The 17,165-nt window shown below is 41.6% G+C and overlaps 1 protein-coding gene across 26 annotated transcripts in view; it reads left to right on the top strand.

Moving 5' to 3' along the window:
* zmp:0000001200 (dedicator of cytokinesis protein 9) overlaps nt 1–17,165 on the top strand; it is an 87,759-nt gene that overhangs the window by 27,870 nt on the left and 42,724 nt on the right. For 23 of the 26 annotated variants that reach the window (XM_030427985.1, XM_030427988.1, XM_030428001.1 and 20 more), the window contains exon 2: nt 12,414–12,530. In XM_030427985.1, the coding sequence (XP_030283845.1) occupies nt 12,414–12,530 (117 nt within the window). Of the gene's footprint in view, nt 1–8,060; nt 8,346–12,413; nt 12,531–17,165 lie in introns of those variants that run through there. The other 3 variants (XM_030427986.1, XM_030427997.1, XM_030428000.1) reach the window with 1 other exon arrangement.

The raw sequence follows: 17,165 nt of genomic DNA on the forward strand, positions 1-17,165 counted from the left end.
GCCTACAGTAGCCTAATATTGATCACAATACAGCTGAAGCTTCATTTCTTAAACTGTTGTAACAAAGCAATTTAACTGGCAACTAATGCTAACAAAGTTAGCTAGCTAAAAGTTTACAGCCACACCTATGCCTACTGACTCTAAGCCCGTCCTGACAGGTAGAGTGTTGTGTGGCTAAAATGTAATAGGCGTGGCAGGTGAAAGATACACAGATGTAGGCTACCAGCCTTTCCAGCTAGCTTGGCCTTGCTTTAGGCTGGTTAAAATTTCCTCATTAAGCTAGGCGACGCTAGCCAGTTGTTGTAGCAATAGGTAAAGACCTTTAGCTGGTATCTAATGTTAACATAGTTAGCTAGCTGCTGCTAAAAGTGTACAGACACACCTATGGCTCTTAGCCTGCACTGAGAGCCAACATGTTTGAGCTGAAGGAAAAGTCTAAAAATTAGATTTTGTTTACTTCATTTTTTTTCATGTATCATAGCTAACCAGCCCATTTAATGATGTGTTCAGTTTTTTTTTTCAGGATGTGAAAGGATCCACATTTTGTTATTTTGACACTGACTTTAACTTTCTACATCAATGTCTGAAATTAAGCAGAAGCACCCGCAGACCTCTTTACAGGATGCTGTTTCCCATCATTGTTGGCACCTTTATAATCCATTAGGCCTGGTTACAAAAAGATATAAACCATTACATTTCCCTTTAATTCCTTTTGATTGCAGCAGGTCATTATGACTGGGGATTTTAAAACAGAGATGATGGAGTTAAAGGTCAGACACACATACGCAGTTACAGACAAAGCTGTCTGTGGGAGGCTGATGTGTTCTCTTGGAGGCATGGAGTAATTACGCAGTCTATTTTGGATGTTTCACTGCTCTGCCTTTTCCTTCCTCATGGAAACTCGCATCTCGTTCTCATCATGAGGTGACCTGCCTTCTCAATTAAGAGTCACTGATTGGAGATAAAGCATTTGTATGTTGTTGCAATTTAATAGTTTCATGTTTCGATGTTCGTGTTCTCGAGAACTATCAAGAATACTTCTTGTATCATCATTCTTTGCTTTTACAAAGGTTCGGTTTCCTTCCTTTATCTCCATGAAATAGTAATGCTGTAACAGAAGCTCTGAAGTGTCTGTTAGTTTTATCAGAGGAATGTTGTTGCAGGGAAAGAAAGAGAAAGCAGTGAGTGAGCTCGGTCATAGATAAAAGCACCTTTATCTGTTGATGAACTGGGAGTAATGCTTCCAACTTAGGCCTGTGGGGGTTTTACTTTCAATGGCCAATGACTCAGTTATGCCTTGTTTATAATTTCCTTGTTTTGGGGAGTTGATTAAATACCTTACCGGGTCTGCATGTCATCAACCAGAAACTATTTACAGATTGAATCCATTTAATAAAGTTAATTACTTTACTAATGCTCACCCTTTGTCCTTGACTGAGATACCTTATGCTCTTTATCATGTGTGTTTAAAGATTTATTTATTTACCATTTCACAACACAAGCGTTACAAGCGAAACTGAACTGTGAACAGGAGGGGGCTGATTACACAGCCCTGGGGCGCTCCATTGTTGAGCACTAATGAAGAGGAGGTGCAACTACCGATCTGAACTGTTTGTGAGGAAGTTGAATATCCAGTTGTTGTCCAGTGTTTTACACAAGCGTGTGAAGAGTGTGATGTTTTCCCAATCACACAGTCTCCAGTGGGTGAGATTGAACCAACAAAGAACATTCTGATCTTATTTCTTCTCATCATATAAGTGATTAAAGACTACGTATAGGGCAGTGGATAAACATAGCTGCTGGTGACGGTCCTGGCTGGCAAGGATGTTGTCTTTGATGTGCTGGAGAACCAGCAAAGCACTTAATCAGGATGGAGATGAGTCCGCAGGGCTGTAATCATTAAGACTAGACAGAACAGACTTTTGGGGTACATGGATGATAACAAAACATCAGCACACTGATCAGCAAATGATTTTAGTATATAGCCAGGCATATTATCTGGCCCGGCTGCCTTATTCATATTCACTCTCGGCAGGATGGTTTCACAACTAACCAGCATTAACTAGAAGGACATACTCACTTTGATCATCAGCATATCACTTAGAACATTGACAACCAATAAGATCATTACCCTCCTTGTAGCTTTGATGTCTTGGCTTAATGGACTTCCAGTAAAACAACAGCACACTTTGCTGGCTACAGGACAGTTTTTCCTGGTGACTGCTTCCTACTTTTCAGCCACCCTGACGTTGCTCTAAGGAGGGCTTCAGACGTCAGAGCATTGATATGTTTGTGTGTATGTTTTTGTGTGGTTGTGTTTGTGTTTCTCACTTGCTGACGGACAGACTGGACCATTATCTCCAGCACTCAGGCTAATGTACTTAAAAGATTCTGGCAACTGAAGTTTGATTTTCCCACGGATTAGACAACAGCATTACTCTTATTCCTTGCTGTTAGTTACATTTAAGGTTTGGACTGATCAATGAAGCTCTCCTGGATTCTCCTCTCTATCTGTATTAGCTGTAAGTGTTGTGACAATCATACCTTTTTATTTGTATTGTTGTGTGTTCAACTGTACAGTTCCTGCGAGACTTCATTTCTCAGCTCTGCTCTGTGAAACGACACATGCCTCATGATTACATCCTGTTATTTCTGATGCCATTATATCCCATATCCTACTGTGTTGATGTTATTAACAGAGTGTCATTATTACCTCCATGTTAAAATCTCATTCTCAGCCCACAGTCCAGTACTCTCTGGGGTACGGACTGAAAACTGGCTGCAGTACGGCGGGTCCTGGTGGGTCTGCTGCTGTAGCGGGGCAGCGTGGGGTGGGTCATGTTTTTGTTACATTCCAGGATACACCCTGTTTTTCTTTAGCTGGGAAGGCCGAGTGATTGCATCAATCCCTTGTTATGTAATCAAGTAGCTCAGTCGTAGTTCTGTCCTGGATGACAATTACAACTTTATAGATGTGGAAAAATAACATCTGTGTGTAACATTGCACAATAATGACAATAAACCAAATGAAATAAAGGGAAAAAACAACTAATAACACAAATCTGGATGACTATAAGCATTAAAGTTCTTCACAGCAGGCTACTCAAACATTTAGGACCAATGCCATTCTATATTGCGTCTGACCAGAGGGCTCTTATCAAGTGGGATGGAGATTTTAAAGGAGCTTTGTTACACTATGAAAAACTCACACATGTTGTCTTAATCAAATCTGACCATGCAACAGGACTGTAATTGAATATTTATTTGTTTATAGATAATACTTTATTTGATTATTGTGTAAGATGGTTTGGCAGGGTTAATATAAAAATTAATTACTTTGTTGGTCTCTTCTCTAATTAAATGAGTCAGTAATGACGCATTTGAAGCCAACAGAGGAAAAGACCAGAGCCTTTTAACAAATTCCTCTCAAGAAATGACATTCTGCCTGTTTGGTTTGGGAAACGTCAGAATCAGAAGGCAACAGTATCACAATTGCACTGTGTGGCCATCAATGGAGTGGGGCAATGTCTACTGAATTGAGATACGTCCACAGTGAAACACTGCGATGTGCGATGACTCCATTGTGTGTCCACTCATAGTCCCCATTAGGCAAGAGTTGCTCATTAGCACACCACTGTAGTCATCACTGGTCCCCACTGTTGCAATGACGGCAACCTCCAACTATCTCACCTAGCAGATCAAAACAGTCTCCTGTCACCAGCAAAGGGCGTCAGATTAACTCTCACACCCCTGCCTGGCGAGCGTCTGACATACATCCTTGTACCGGGGTAAAAAGCTATTTGTCTCCACACCACATGTCCGTAACTGGGCCGTGTTCAGCTTCAGATGCTTGGAAACAAGTTTGCCATCTAGATATACGGAGCAAGCTAAAGTAGGAAAACACTGACACCAACGGCATGATTAAGAAAAACGCCACCTCCAACAATTTAACCGAGCTCCTCTGGTTCACCAAACTGGGGAGGTTTATTAAAAGAATGATAAACAGGACATGGCAACAAACAAATGTTTTCACAAATAACTCCTACCGTACGGCAAATCAAAGGGGACACACCAGTTTTTTGTGCTCTCCGGGGGGCCTTTTAAATAACAGTGTCACGTAGTGCAGATCTCAGAAATCTGTCAGCAATCGCCAGTGGTCATCAATAATACAGTTTCCACTGTCAATTAATCTACACTGAGAACAGTTGTGTTCATAACATCCTGTTGGTCTGCTGCTGGCCATTGGAACATTTTGTTGCCCAACACAAGTTTTTGTTTTGCCACTAAAAGGGCTCAGTGTGCCTTCCTGCTCTGACTCGAATGCCAACTTACCCCAAAGAAATATATTTGAATTGGTTTCCAAGGGTAAAACTGCAAGGTCTGACTTAGATTTAAGTGGCAAGCTAAAAAAATGTGAGCACTGCTCAGCAGTGATGTGTTATTTGGAAGTCATGTACCATGGCTGCAGTGTAGACGGGAAGTCTCTCTGATGTTAGTTATCTCTCCTTGCTGCAGATATGTCTGGGAGAGGAAGTCTGCCTCTGCACGAGCTCAAGATCAAAGGCAAACATCTCATACTTGTACATTAAAGGGAATTTTCCAACAATGATATGAGTTATCCTTGTAGCCTGTAGCTAATGGATAGTCTACCAAATTGCATTTTCATTGAACAAGAAAGTGTCTGCCGTTGTTCCTGCAGAGTCAGAACGTAAAAAAAAGATACTTCACGGATTAAATTGTCTGACAGTGAACCAGTGTTTAATCATAAATCAGAGAGTGTAATACTGTAAACAAGCATGTGTATGATAAATTAGCCAGAGGATTGTGGTTAGAGGAGGAGGAGGGAGCATCTAAACTGGAATTCTGGTTATGACAAACATCCGATGAAATACAGTTCGTAGAAAGGTTTTTCAAAAAAGATTATATTCTTGCCAAATGTGTCATTTTCTAGATATACTTTTGAAGGATTTTAACTTTGTGTGCGGCATATTAATAAAGTGACTGAAGAGCAGGCAGGTATCTAAGACAGGAAGTGTGTAACGACTCAATCTGCTGCTTTAAACCGACTCCAGGCAGCTGATATGCCCCCAGGATGACACTTATTAGTAACTCACTCCACTATGGTTTCCACCTGATGCAGAGCATTTGTTAAAAACACGCTCAGTCCCATCATATGTCAAGGTATGCAGATCTGGAAGTGTGCCAGGTCAGCCATACTCCGATGCTTTTTCCAATGCTGTCATCAGAATGTGTGTGACAGGAATGACCTGATCTTGTGTCAGACTCTCGTGTTTTCCCTTCAAAAAGTGTTTTGCCCTCAGTGGTTGAGGTGAGGGATAGATTGAGTTCACCTCAGGGTGAGGACATCGAGGGTTGGCTGAGGTACAAATATAAACATCCCAGGTTTGGTTTCAGCTCTAGACCTTTGTTGCCTGTCAGACTTAACCATGAATTGATTCCAAAAACACATTTCAAACATCTTTGCAAGCAGTTGCCATGTTAAGAAAACACCCTCCAACTGTAATGGCTAAAAAGTATTTGGTTGCATGTTGTATCTTGTTAGTTGGCAAGCAGTGGGTCGCCTGGGGTTTGAGTGTTATGACATAATGCAAATTTGGCAACTCCAGATTGAGGACAGGACTTGTAGGGCTGCATGTAGTCACTTGCCCAGCTGTTGTTGTTTGTTGAATAAAAAATTGAAACATGGAAAAGAGTTGCTTGAATGGTTGGAAGGCAATACTGATTTAACTTACTGTAACTAAGCTAGGCATGAAGTTGGCTACCTTTCTTCCTGAAATGGACATGTAATTTCCAAAATGCTTATACCTGACATGAATGTGTTGTGTGATGTGTGGTTAACCTAGCTTAAATTGACATTTTTTAAAATTAGGTCTTGTGTTCCTACATTTCCCTTCAATGTAAGCCCTATCCTCCCACAAGATTATTAGGAATCACTTTATAGTAAATGTATGTATGAATGAATGACTAACTTTATTTCAATCAGCAGCAGCAGAAATCTTCACTATCACAATAATTACAAGAAAAAATAAAATGGGCTGATTGAAAAGGGTTAGGGTTAGGGTTAGGGCCTTATTTTGAAAAAAAAATCTTAGAAATATGGGAACATAGGCATGCTCCCATGTACCAAATTCTAAAAGTAGCTTGAAATGGAAAATCCTGAGTAAATATAGCCTAGCTAGTTTGTTAGGCTAGCAGGCTAATAGGGTTTCTGACTGAGCTTTTGTTTTGTGCCTCGTAGCTTTCAAACACAGGCAAGTCAATGATGACACTTTGTTTGGTACTGACATAAAAAATAACTGATGATAAATGACCCCATAATCGCTAGACACTGTAGGCCACTGTGGCCTATGTTGACTATGTTTATAGTGTAGTGCGAGGCCAAAACAAAGGCTAAGATCTGAATATTCGATTTAGCTTTGCCTGAGGACATAGTGCCCTGTAACAAGTCAATTGTGGTAGTTGGATGCATGGAGTGCAGAAAGGGGTTTATATTAATGTAGTGGTTGCATTTACCCATGCGCTAAAGCAGATGAATGACGATCAACTGCTGAGGCGAAATTCACGTCAAAGTTCACGAAAGTTAAACACAAAGATACAAATGTGCTCTTGATATATATTCTCTAATTTAGCACGTGTGACAATACTCTTAAGGCTGGACTGCAATTCAGGCTGAAAAAAAGATATTTGTTTGTTTTCACTGTCAATTAATCTGCCAAAAATATTTTATTGATTGATTAGTTTGCAACTCACATTTAAAAGGCTTGAAACAGTTTTGGTTACAGACTCTCTCCTCATCTATCATCAAAATGAAGATACAAATCACACAGTAAACACAGTTAAATTGATTTTATTTCTTTGTTTCAAATTCCTACAGATATCACAATGATATTGTTATCCTGAATTTGTTTGGTTTGTTGAACCGAGTAGTGAAAATCTGGCGTCGTGAGAGAACTAGTTCAAAGAAACAGTTCCAACTAACATCCATTTGATTACTCCATATGCAATTCTAGATAGATCAGCATTATTGTTATATATGTTGATATGAGAAAAATAGTCTTATTATGGATATATAAATATTTAATTTACTGATCCCTGTGTGGGGCCCACAGGGGCATGTGACAGTGGGAGTGGAGCAGCTGGAGAGCTGACCTGGCCCCTCCCCCGCACCTTAAGCTCAGATGCAGGCGTAAAAAGATAACATCCTCCCCTGCTGTGGCCCACTGAGGAATCTGTAGGTCGGGCTCACTCACTCCTTGGTGGGTTGAGTGGGGCTGCGTCGTGCTGGAATGCCCCTCGAGCAGTTGCATCAACACGCAGCGAGACAGAAGCTGGGCCTAATCTCAAGTCTGTGATTACTAACAGTGTCTATCTCAGCTGTGATCATACAGTGGAAGCAGGCCAGCACTTAAAACGTGTGTGACTATTGTTTGTCTATTACAGTGTGTGATGACTAATTTTATACTACTCCTGATTCAGAATGAGTTGAACGATCTGCTATTCAGTCTTTAGCTGTTAATGTGGGTCAAGATTTGTTGGAGATGTTTGTGAAGCTTCAGTCTGATGAGCTCAGTCTGGCAGCTTATCTGTCATGTTCACGTGGAAAATCACTCCCCAGATCTCTGCTGCTAACCCTGCCCTTGTACTGCTTTGCATATTCTCGAGTGGTTTATTTCCCGATTGAAACCCTTGTGCGACTGAACTTTACATTATTGTTGCCTCCCTCTCTGTGAGTTTGTTCCGTTTGATAAACTTTAAAACCAGCTCTTATTTCAGCTGTCCCGCACAAGGCGTGGACGGTCCCTGACCAGACTGTAATACTTGAGGAATGTGTGTCTTTTGTTTGCCTTTGTCAACCCTGTGTCACCGTGCAGGTGGATAATGTGGGGTCAGATTGCTTCATTGTGTGTGTGTGTGTGTGTGTGTGTGTGTGTGTGTGTGTGTGTATGTGTGTGTGTGTGTGTCTGTGTGTGAGGGTGTTTAACTCCCCCGGGCTGCACAGCTGAGTGTAGGAGGGGCCATCATCTCCTCAGCCTGGGTGTGAGTCCGCTGCTTTCAGAGAGGCAGAGCAGTCTGAGGAGGGAGGGTGTGAGCAGAAGTCTGTGAGAGTACAAACTTCATTCCCAGCATCAGGATTTCTCTCCATCGGATATGCTGGCTGTCCGCTTCTCTTTGGGATCTAGCTCGGAGAAATCTCACCACAGCTGTTGACAATGCAAGGAAGGGCTGGTAAAGCTCCAAAGAAGGAGTTGGTCATTGAAAGTCCACAGCAGTACAGGAGTTTGGCTGCGGCTGAGGCTGAGGTAGACTCGGTGCCACAGGTGGTGGTAAGTCATCCAAGGACTTTATATAAAAGACTTCAAATCTCTGTTGGCTTGTTGTAGCTGATCTGATCTACGAGTGTGCCTTACTGTAAAGGTTAACCACAGCCATAAAGCCCTGACACGGGTGTCATGTGAGCGTCTGTGCTGGCTCACTTGCCATCTCTTTCGTTTAACAAAACTTGCATTCAAAATATGCAACGTTAGCACCTGGAAAAAATTATATTGAACTTTACTGGCACTTAACTACCTGGAGGAGAGCAGCACACTTGATCTTAAAGGTGACCTCAGCTTGTAAAACATTTTATTTGGCTCAAAAGTCAGCTCTGATGATGGCCATAACTTCCAGCCCCGCAATGAAGGAGTCCAGCAGTAGGTCGGATCTGAACAGTTGGTAGCAAGAGATTGAATGTATGAGTTAGTGGAGACGCACTACACAGCACCATTGTTCATTGCTGTGAGAGGGTGCAGTGATGGGAGGAGTGGGTGCTGCGGCTCAACAGCTGCTAGATCACTGTGGAGAGGGAGTGTAGGAGATGGCTTCCTAAGTTTCTGTTTTACGCTCTGTCCAGGCATGACTGTCTGTTTGTTGACTCATTTATACAGATGTGGAAGATGCAGCCTGAATTGTTGTGACCCAGAAGCGCCATCATTTTAGTCTATCAGACGTGTTTTTAAAAGGGCATTTTCAAGGACTAATATGACAAAGTTGGGACTAGGACCATCGACTATGGTCAGCACTGTGGGTTGAGGGAGTGACAGTGCTCTTGCTTATTATGTATGTTCGTTTTCTTACTCAGTGCTGAGTGTGCTGTGTGGTAGACCACCTTCAGCCACTGACAAAGCAGTGTGGTAGAGCCCAGAGGGGTTTGGAGGAAAACAAAAGTCAGCAGCAACTACAGAATGAGGTTAAGAATCCATCACTGGTGAGAAGACGGCAGAATTCCCTCAAGTGTTGTCTCAAGTATGAGAATCCCTTTTAATCACAGGTGTCTCTGAGTGAAGTTGCGTCTGCGTAGCCAAGTATTTGAGACGACTTATCAACATTTGTTGTTGTGTGAGGGTGTTACCCCGATGTCCTTTCACCCACAGGTGGACCTGCAACAATTAGCCGATAAATCTATTAGTGGAGTCAAAGAAAATTAGGTGCCAACTAGTTTGAATCGATGAGTCAGTTTCTTTCATTTTTCATTTATGATGATAATAAAGAGTCTTTGGCAATAGGCGATTTGTCCTTTTTTCAACGGGGGGGGGGGACCTGTCTCATTTCATCCACCTGTGACTAGCTAAATGACTCTTATGGTTCTTTTGGTTTGGAAAAATGGTCAATAATACCCCCCTTTGACCAAAGCGAATCGAGTGCTGGTTCTGGGCTGGTGCGAGTGCTGGTTTAAAGTTAGCTCAACCTGTGAAACGTTTCAGAACCGGTTTGCTTATCCAGGGGCATGAGCGCCACCGTATAGTCACATCATTCAGTCACTGTATACGTCTCCATTTTCCAAGCATAACTTGGAACCACTATGGTGGACTACATCGCCTATTAAGTGTTTAGTGTCACTCTTGGCTTTGCATTTTTATATTGGCATCCTCAGACCACTGTTGCTTTATTTTCCCATGGATATGTTGGATCACGCTACACCAGCTCTGGTTTTTAGAATTTAGGGTCATAAGCAGTGACGATAACCCCGCCCTCAGCCTCTGACATGAGCAGTTCTTTGTTTCAGAGTGTTGGTGCCACTCTGGAAGTAGTTTTTCTTGGCTGACAGCCAGTTCTGTGGCTGTCATAATGCAATTCCGAACCAGCACCTGAACCTCCTTGGTCAAAAAAAGAGGTATAAATCAGTCGGACTAGATTAACATGTTCAACTAAACAGTCCCTCTGCCCCTGCCCTCACTCTTCTAGTAGGGAATGGACAAGTGGGGAAGGAGGTAACAAAGAGGGTGGCATCCTAAGTCACCCCCCCCCCCCCAAATCACCTGCTGGTCATCTGCGTTTGGACTTTTGGTTGGACAAAAGAAGCAATTTGAAACAAACAATTAATTGAGAAAGTAATCAGCAGAAAGATCGATATTGAAAATGATTGTTACTTGCCCTACTTGCAGAGCATGTTTGATAATTACTTGGTTTATGTACAGCCAGGTTTTTCTTTCTTCTGAGATGCTAATACACAATGACAATGCAGCCATGTATGGCTGGCATTCTTAAGGTTTACTGTCTGGGACAGACCAGCTGTGTATAGAGATGTAGAGATTTGCCTCAAGCGAGACACCAATATGAACACACACACACACACACACACACACACACACACACGCACACCTTATCTCTCTCCCTGTCTTTAAGTCCATCCTGACTTACCTGTCCTACCTGCAGAAATCTTTGCATCAATCTCATCACTTATTGAAAAAAAGTTTGTTGAAATAGTTTGACTGCATTTAATCATAACTACCTTTGTGTTGCGTTCAGATAAAGCTGTGAAGAACTGGTCGACTAAGAGTGTCACAACCTGCTTCAGCTGGCAGACATGGTGGCACCATCTCTGCTCTGCTATCCCCTCCTTGTCCTTGAATCCGATTTGAGGTCCTGCCCCCCTCTGTGTGAGCCACGCTGTGTTATTAACAAGGTTGCTAGCAACATGTATTTAAGCAGGTCAATATCCATGACTCTCCCTCTGAGATCATGCTAGTATTATCAGTCCCAGATGTGGAGGCGAACATGTGAGCCGTGCTGTCTCTCAGCCCTGAAGTCTGAGGCGATGTGTCACTGTTCATCTTGCACTCTCTCTGGCTGTGAGATCTATCCTCCCGTCCCGTCAGCTACATGTGTTGACAGCTTACTCTCCGTCTAATGGCTACTGCATCTTTGCAGTGCATAAGCTCTCTCCAGCTTCGGCCACTGGGTTTTAGTAGGTCAGTACTTGAACATTATGCAGACCCTATGACTGGATGCACCATAAATCCATAATCACCTTTTTGATAATATAGCCACATCTGCTTTTGAGAGTTCGCCACAAAACGCTGACTTCTGATTAGAGATTCTTGTCAAGTGCACTCCAAGTAAAAGCTGATGATGGAGGTTTGTTTGTCCAAAGCTGTAGAGGGTAATTGTGTTGTGTGTAGTGATTGTTGTTGAAGTGAAGTGTAATTGTTTCCTTGACAGGCATGTCATGCGTGTTTGCTCTCACGGAGGAATAAGCTCGTCAGGACCTTCCCACTGCTGAGGCGGATGCATTTTCTGTGGGCAGATGGAGCCTGGATAGACGTAGCGTAGCGTATCTAACAGATAGCATGTGTTGGTGGAGCCCAGTGTGATAGCACAGCAAAGACAGATCAATCACATGCAGTGTAGAGGCCCGTCAGTGCATAGCATCATCCCCGCTCTTGTGCACAGATATAGGTTTCATTTGGTGGATTTGGCTTGGAGAGTCTGTAGGCCTGGACTAAAAGTATCAGTTTTTCTTTTCCTGCTCATACTTCCTTATTGCCCATTCCACTGTTTTTACACATTCAGCATCATACAAGTCTTACTTACTTTGCTCTCATTGATTGTAGTTTTCATTTTCTTGTACATACTCATGTCTTCTATTACTCTAATTGAATGAAGGGTTAGTCAATGTTTTTGTGTTTTTTAGAACCCAATCGACAGCTGCAAATAAATTGTTCATGATTTTGTATTTTTGGGCATATTGTTTAGTTGTTAGTGACAAAATTAGATCTTAGTTTTTAGTATTTTAATGACCCCATTTGCAGGTTATTACTACCTTTCTTCACGATTAGTATTTTTTGGTGAATTTCGCCTGATGAAAGTGCGATGGATTTTGCGTGCATACTGTGGAATCAGTTATATAATTACTGCCAACCATGAACTGCAGCATCGACGGTTCACGTCAAATGTCATCACCCATCTTTCTTCTTCTTCTTTTCCTGTCATCTCTACACTGGATCTATTTAATAAAGTGTAAAAAATGCTAACGTGAGGGGGCTTTCGTGTAGATGCACCACTAGTGTCACCTATTCAGTGGTGAACTTATATCAAATGTCCCACTAACACAGTTCTTCGTCTTTGTTCTCCAGGTGAAACCGAAGGTGATCGAGCCGCTGGATTATGAAAATGTGCTGGTGCAGAGGAAGACACAGATCCTCAGTGATGTCCTCAGGGACATGCTGCAGTTCCCTCTGGAGGACTTCGAGGTGAGTTTTTACAACTGTTTCATGAACGTTTGTCGTGCAGAATGCGTCACATCTGCATTTGAAAAACTGGCGCAAAAGGCCTCACTGCAGTAAATTTGGCTTTGGGTATTGTAACAGGGATTATTATGGTGAGGTGGAGTACGATTTTAACCACTGAAGTGGTGGTGGTATGGAGTAGAGGGTGTGGTAACACTGCCAGCATTAGGGCTTTGATTCCAGTGGGGCTACTAATGAAACTACGTGGAAGTGAGGTAAAAATATCCACTAAATAATGAGTGGTAATGGTCGACTGAAGAGTTATACTTACAGTGTAAGTAATTAAAAAGTGCTCCATGCCCACACAAGGTCACAACATTTATTGTCATCTGTCCAACATCATCATTGACCCACCCACTTGCGTGTTTTCTTTGTTATATTTGTTTGGCTTTTGCAGACTTTTTCTTTCGGCCCTGGCATGGCCACTGTTGTGAGTGCCGGGTGGGGTCGTTAACAGCGGCTCTCTCTCTGTTTACATCCTTCTGTGCTGTAGCGAGAGAGGGGTCAGGGGCCATCTGTTTAATTGGCTCATTCTGTCTCCGATGTTGTGACAGAGCGAGTGTTATCTCCAGCCACATTGTACAGGACGTACGCTCCATTCACACTTTCCACGGTGAGGACGGAAAATCTAAAATGGAAATCTGGCCCAGAGCTGGTACTTCAGGAAATGAGACTTCTTTGTGTCCTTACCAACAGCAGCAATGAGATGTGCAGTATATCCTCAAACCTGACCCTGCCACTCTCTCTCACGATCCTGTGGAAATTTTATGGAGTCTGGGATTTTACTGTTGTAGCTCTCCTTTCAGTGAGAGAAGTCTTTGTTTCACCAACCATGATGACTTTAACATCTTCTGTCTGAATGACTACACTGCAGAATAAGACAGTGCAAACAAGAATGAGTTTGATGATGCATATACTGTTACAAATGTTGTCTAAAGTTACTGTTTATTGTGTGTGTAAAATAGTTTCCTCTCAGGCTCCTTTCTCATCTGCACTTTAAGATGTCATTGTCTTATGGGTAGATGACATTTAATTGATTTTCCATGCAAGACACTGAGGATGAACATACTTCACCACAACTCTAATGGGAGTTAAATTTCCAGATAGTGTGCTTTTATTTTGAAGTTAGAAGGAAAATGCTATGTTGCAATAGCCCAAGATCCAAAAGACTGACTGACATTAGAGAGACAGTTTTCCTTAAAGAATATTACATTTGCCCTCTGCACATTCACCTGCAGCCAGGACCGCCTCTTTATGGAGCTCTCTGTCCTGATTGGATAAAGTGGAGCTATTTAACACTAAAATAAGGTAAGAAAATAACACTAACAGCATCTTGAACATTGTGAGATGAGGGCAAACGTAAATTATGTAGTTGGTGATTTTAAAAAAATCTCCAGATGTGAAGACCTTTCCCATCAATCTGTCATTTCAAAGCAGTTCCATGCGACAATAACAGATTCCTGACAAAAGTTATACAGAGTTTTGATGATGCATCTGAACAACATTTCAGTTACAAGCGAGCTGCATTAACTGGTCAATGAATCTATTAACTGAAATTAATTGCCAACTATGTTGATAATTGTTTTCCGGTCAGATTTGCTGCTTTTCTTTCCATTAATGTAAGAGTCTTTGGGTTTGGGACTTTCTGACAAAAGATGCCATTTAAAGATGAGTATCTTACCCAATTTTTTGTAATATTATAGACTCACCGATTCATAAATTTACTCTTTTAAAAGTAATGCATTTGTTGTAGTCCTGATCTCTGTATATGGCATGATCTTGTCATGTGAGAACAGACTCACAAACACTTGTGATGTTTGTGTGAACAGCTGAAACCAGCTGACTTCGAAATCACTGCAAGCAAAAGCGCCATTGTGCATCTAGTTTGTGTAATTATCATGTACATCATATACGTAATGTACAAAGATGTAGCTTCATCCTGCTCTTCGTACGCCATCTTTCTCGAATGCCGAGGCAGAGTTTGTTGTTGCTGGTGACTTAAAGAGGTCAGCCGGAGGTGGCTCTATTACCACTAGTTGAAATGGGTACAGCCCCACCTATCGTACCGTGGTATGACATGCTGCGGCCAATAATTCGATTTTCTCACAGGCATGTATACTCGGACAATTGCAGTTGTCTGATTGAGTAGCATAGTCGAACTATGGCTGTAATCCGACTAAACTGTGCATGTAAACGCACTGACTGAATCAGGCTGTGGTAGTGGTTGGAACTTACTGTAAATGTATTTAAAGCACACAACCCTTACATAAGTCCTGGTTACTTCACTGTACAAGCTGTCATTACTGCAGGTGGCTATGTGGAACAGAATAAAAGCAAAAAAGTCAGTGTTTCTAATTTTGGGTTTGGCTCTGTATAAAGCCGGGGCTTGTTACAGTTTACAAAGGCCTGGCAGCTGGGTCCTCGGTGAAAGTGAGCCAACCTTGACTTTGTCTTCTCTTGTATCATACTCCTCCAGCATGCTGCTATGAACATAACATACCAGCTTTAGATACAAACAGCACGTTGTTAGGGGCTGACAGGTGATTCTGACTGAGAGAAAAAAAAAACACCACAGGCAGCACAGTGAGTGAACTGAACATCTGTTTCAACCTCCGCAGACTCTTGTTCAAGCAAGGTTTCAATCAGCTTCTGTGTCAAGGCCCTTTGCGGTGCTTTTAGTGAAAGGAGGTACGGCCAGTGTGTACACTTACGGAAACCTCAGTAAGCATAGAGACAAGTGGTGGATGATAGATCAAGGTCAAACGAGGCCGAACAAGTTCTCTGTCTGTGTTGTTACTTTTGTATAAATCCTGTTTTGGCGGTTCCTCCGTATTAGGAACCACTATCAGGTCTCTGCTTTATCTTGTCCCCACTGCCACATCAAAAGTCATGTGTTGGTACTGGTCTCATGTGAGCCAGTGTTTATATCACCTCCATCTGTTTTTGATCTGAAACTGTTGGCACAAGGCAGTTCTGTGTATGTCTCTCTCTCTCCCCATGAGGTTTCTGGAGAAATTTGTAAAGCTGACAGATGAAGACATCACCCTTTTTTACTTGAACCAATTTCACCAATTCAGCCAAACTATATATGGTTATATATATTATATACAAGAACAAATGAGGCAAGGGTTATTCAGTTGTATACCAGTAGTGTGTCCTATTCTATAAACTGGACCTTTGGTTAAAATTGGCATTTAATCTGCACTTTAATAAATGCTGATTACCTGAAATTAATGTTTGTTCACTTTCTTAGCAGAGGTAAAATAAGAGTGAGAGTGAGAGTCAGAAGGCTTTCTCTGGAAAGGTAAAAGAGTCAGTTGGTCTCCAGCAAATTTAATTCAGACAATAGATGTATGTAATTCTCCCAATCACTCCGGTGTTAGTTCAAAAAAAGGTATCAAATAAAAAGGAGAAAATAATTGATATTAAACTGTAGAATACTAACAGCTGGTAATGTCTACAGGCACACTGGTTTCAGGTTCGGCTGAGGAAGAAGAATGATTTTCCAAACAAAATGTCAATGGAGTCGTGTTGAGTGTAGCTTCATCCCGAGCTGGTTTTGGGCCCATTTCGCCAGAGAATACTTCAGTTCTCCCTGGCGACTTGTAGCCCAATTAAAAGCTTCCTGTTGCCCACTTCCTGGCTCCCTCTTACTTCCACGTCTGTTTATTTCTGCTGCTTGGATTGTAAAGATTGTCATCTCTCCAGCAGGAAACCTGGCTAGTAGAGAGGAAGGGGAGACTTCAGGTTTAAAATGCAAACTGGTGTGGAATTTGTTGTAGCTGCCACAAACGAGCTCTCAGTCAAATGCAAGGTCATTCAGAGGAACAGTGTCAAATGTCCATCCAGGTGTTGAGTTAGACACAAAACTGCTGGTGTCTGTGCATCTTTCATCCATTTGATATTTTATTGAGAATCCCAAATCAGAAATTGAAAAAGTGACTCCTTATTTTAGAATTTGTTTATCAATGTGATACAAAACAACAAATAATGCTTTGTCTTTCGTACTTTTGTTTTTATCCTAAGATCAAAAATAAGGAATTGAAAAAAACAAGCCATAGGCCTGAATTTGATTCTGATATTTAATTTTTCAAATTTCTGTGACCTGGAAATTATTGACAATGACCAAATTATTCACGGCCTCACTGCATTGATGCTTTTTTTCATTTTTTCATTTCTTAAAAGTGGCCAGTTCCTCCAATCATTTTTTAAAACTGCTTTTATCCTTTGATGTACAGTAAATGATCATGATGGATTAAATTAAATGAAAATTAAACTGGTCTGTAAAGTAATGACATGGAACATATTTTGCTCAAAGCAGCATTTGTTCTAAAAAAATGTGTTGGGAAAAGATAATCTAGGTTTTTTCTGCATCCCTCACAGTCAGAGCTGCAACCCAGATGCACTTGTTTCCTTTTTCCTCAGTCAGCTGAACTGTTATCACTTAATGGTTGTATTTATATTTCACTCTTGCTCGCAGGGATTATGTGTGGTCAAATGCACTTTATTTTTTAAATAGAATTAATCCTCCTGCCAAGACCGGATGGTAATGTTGATGCACGTTGTGGCATTTCACTCAGAGCAACTATGATGTTGCTC

The sequence above is a fragment of the Sparus aurata genome, chromosome 9 (genome assembly GCF_900880675.1).
Source record: "Sparus aurata chromosome 9, fSpaAur1.1, whole genome shotgun sequence".
In the NCBI taxonomy this organism is placed as follows: Eukaryota; Metazoa; Chordata; class Actinopteri; order Spariformes; family Sparidae; genus Sparus; species Sparus aurata.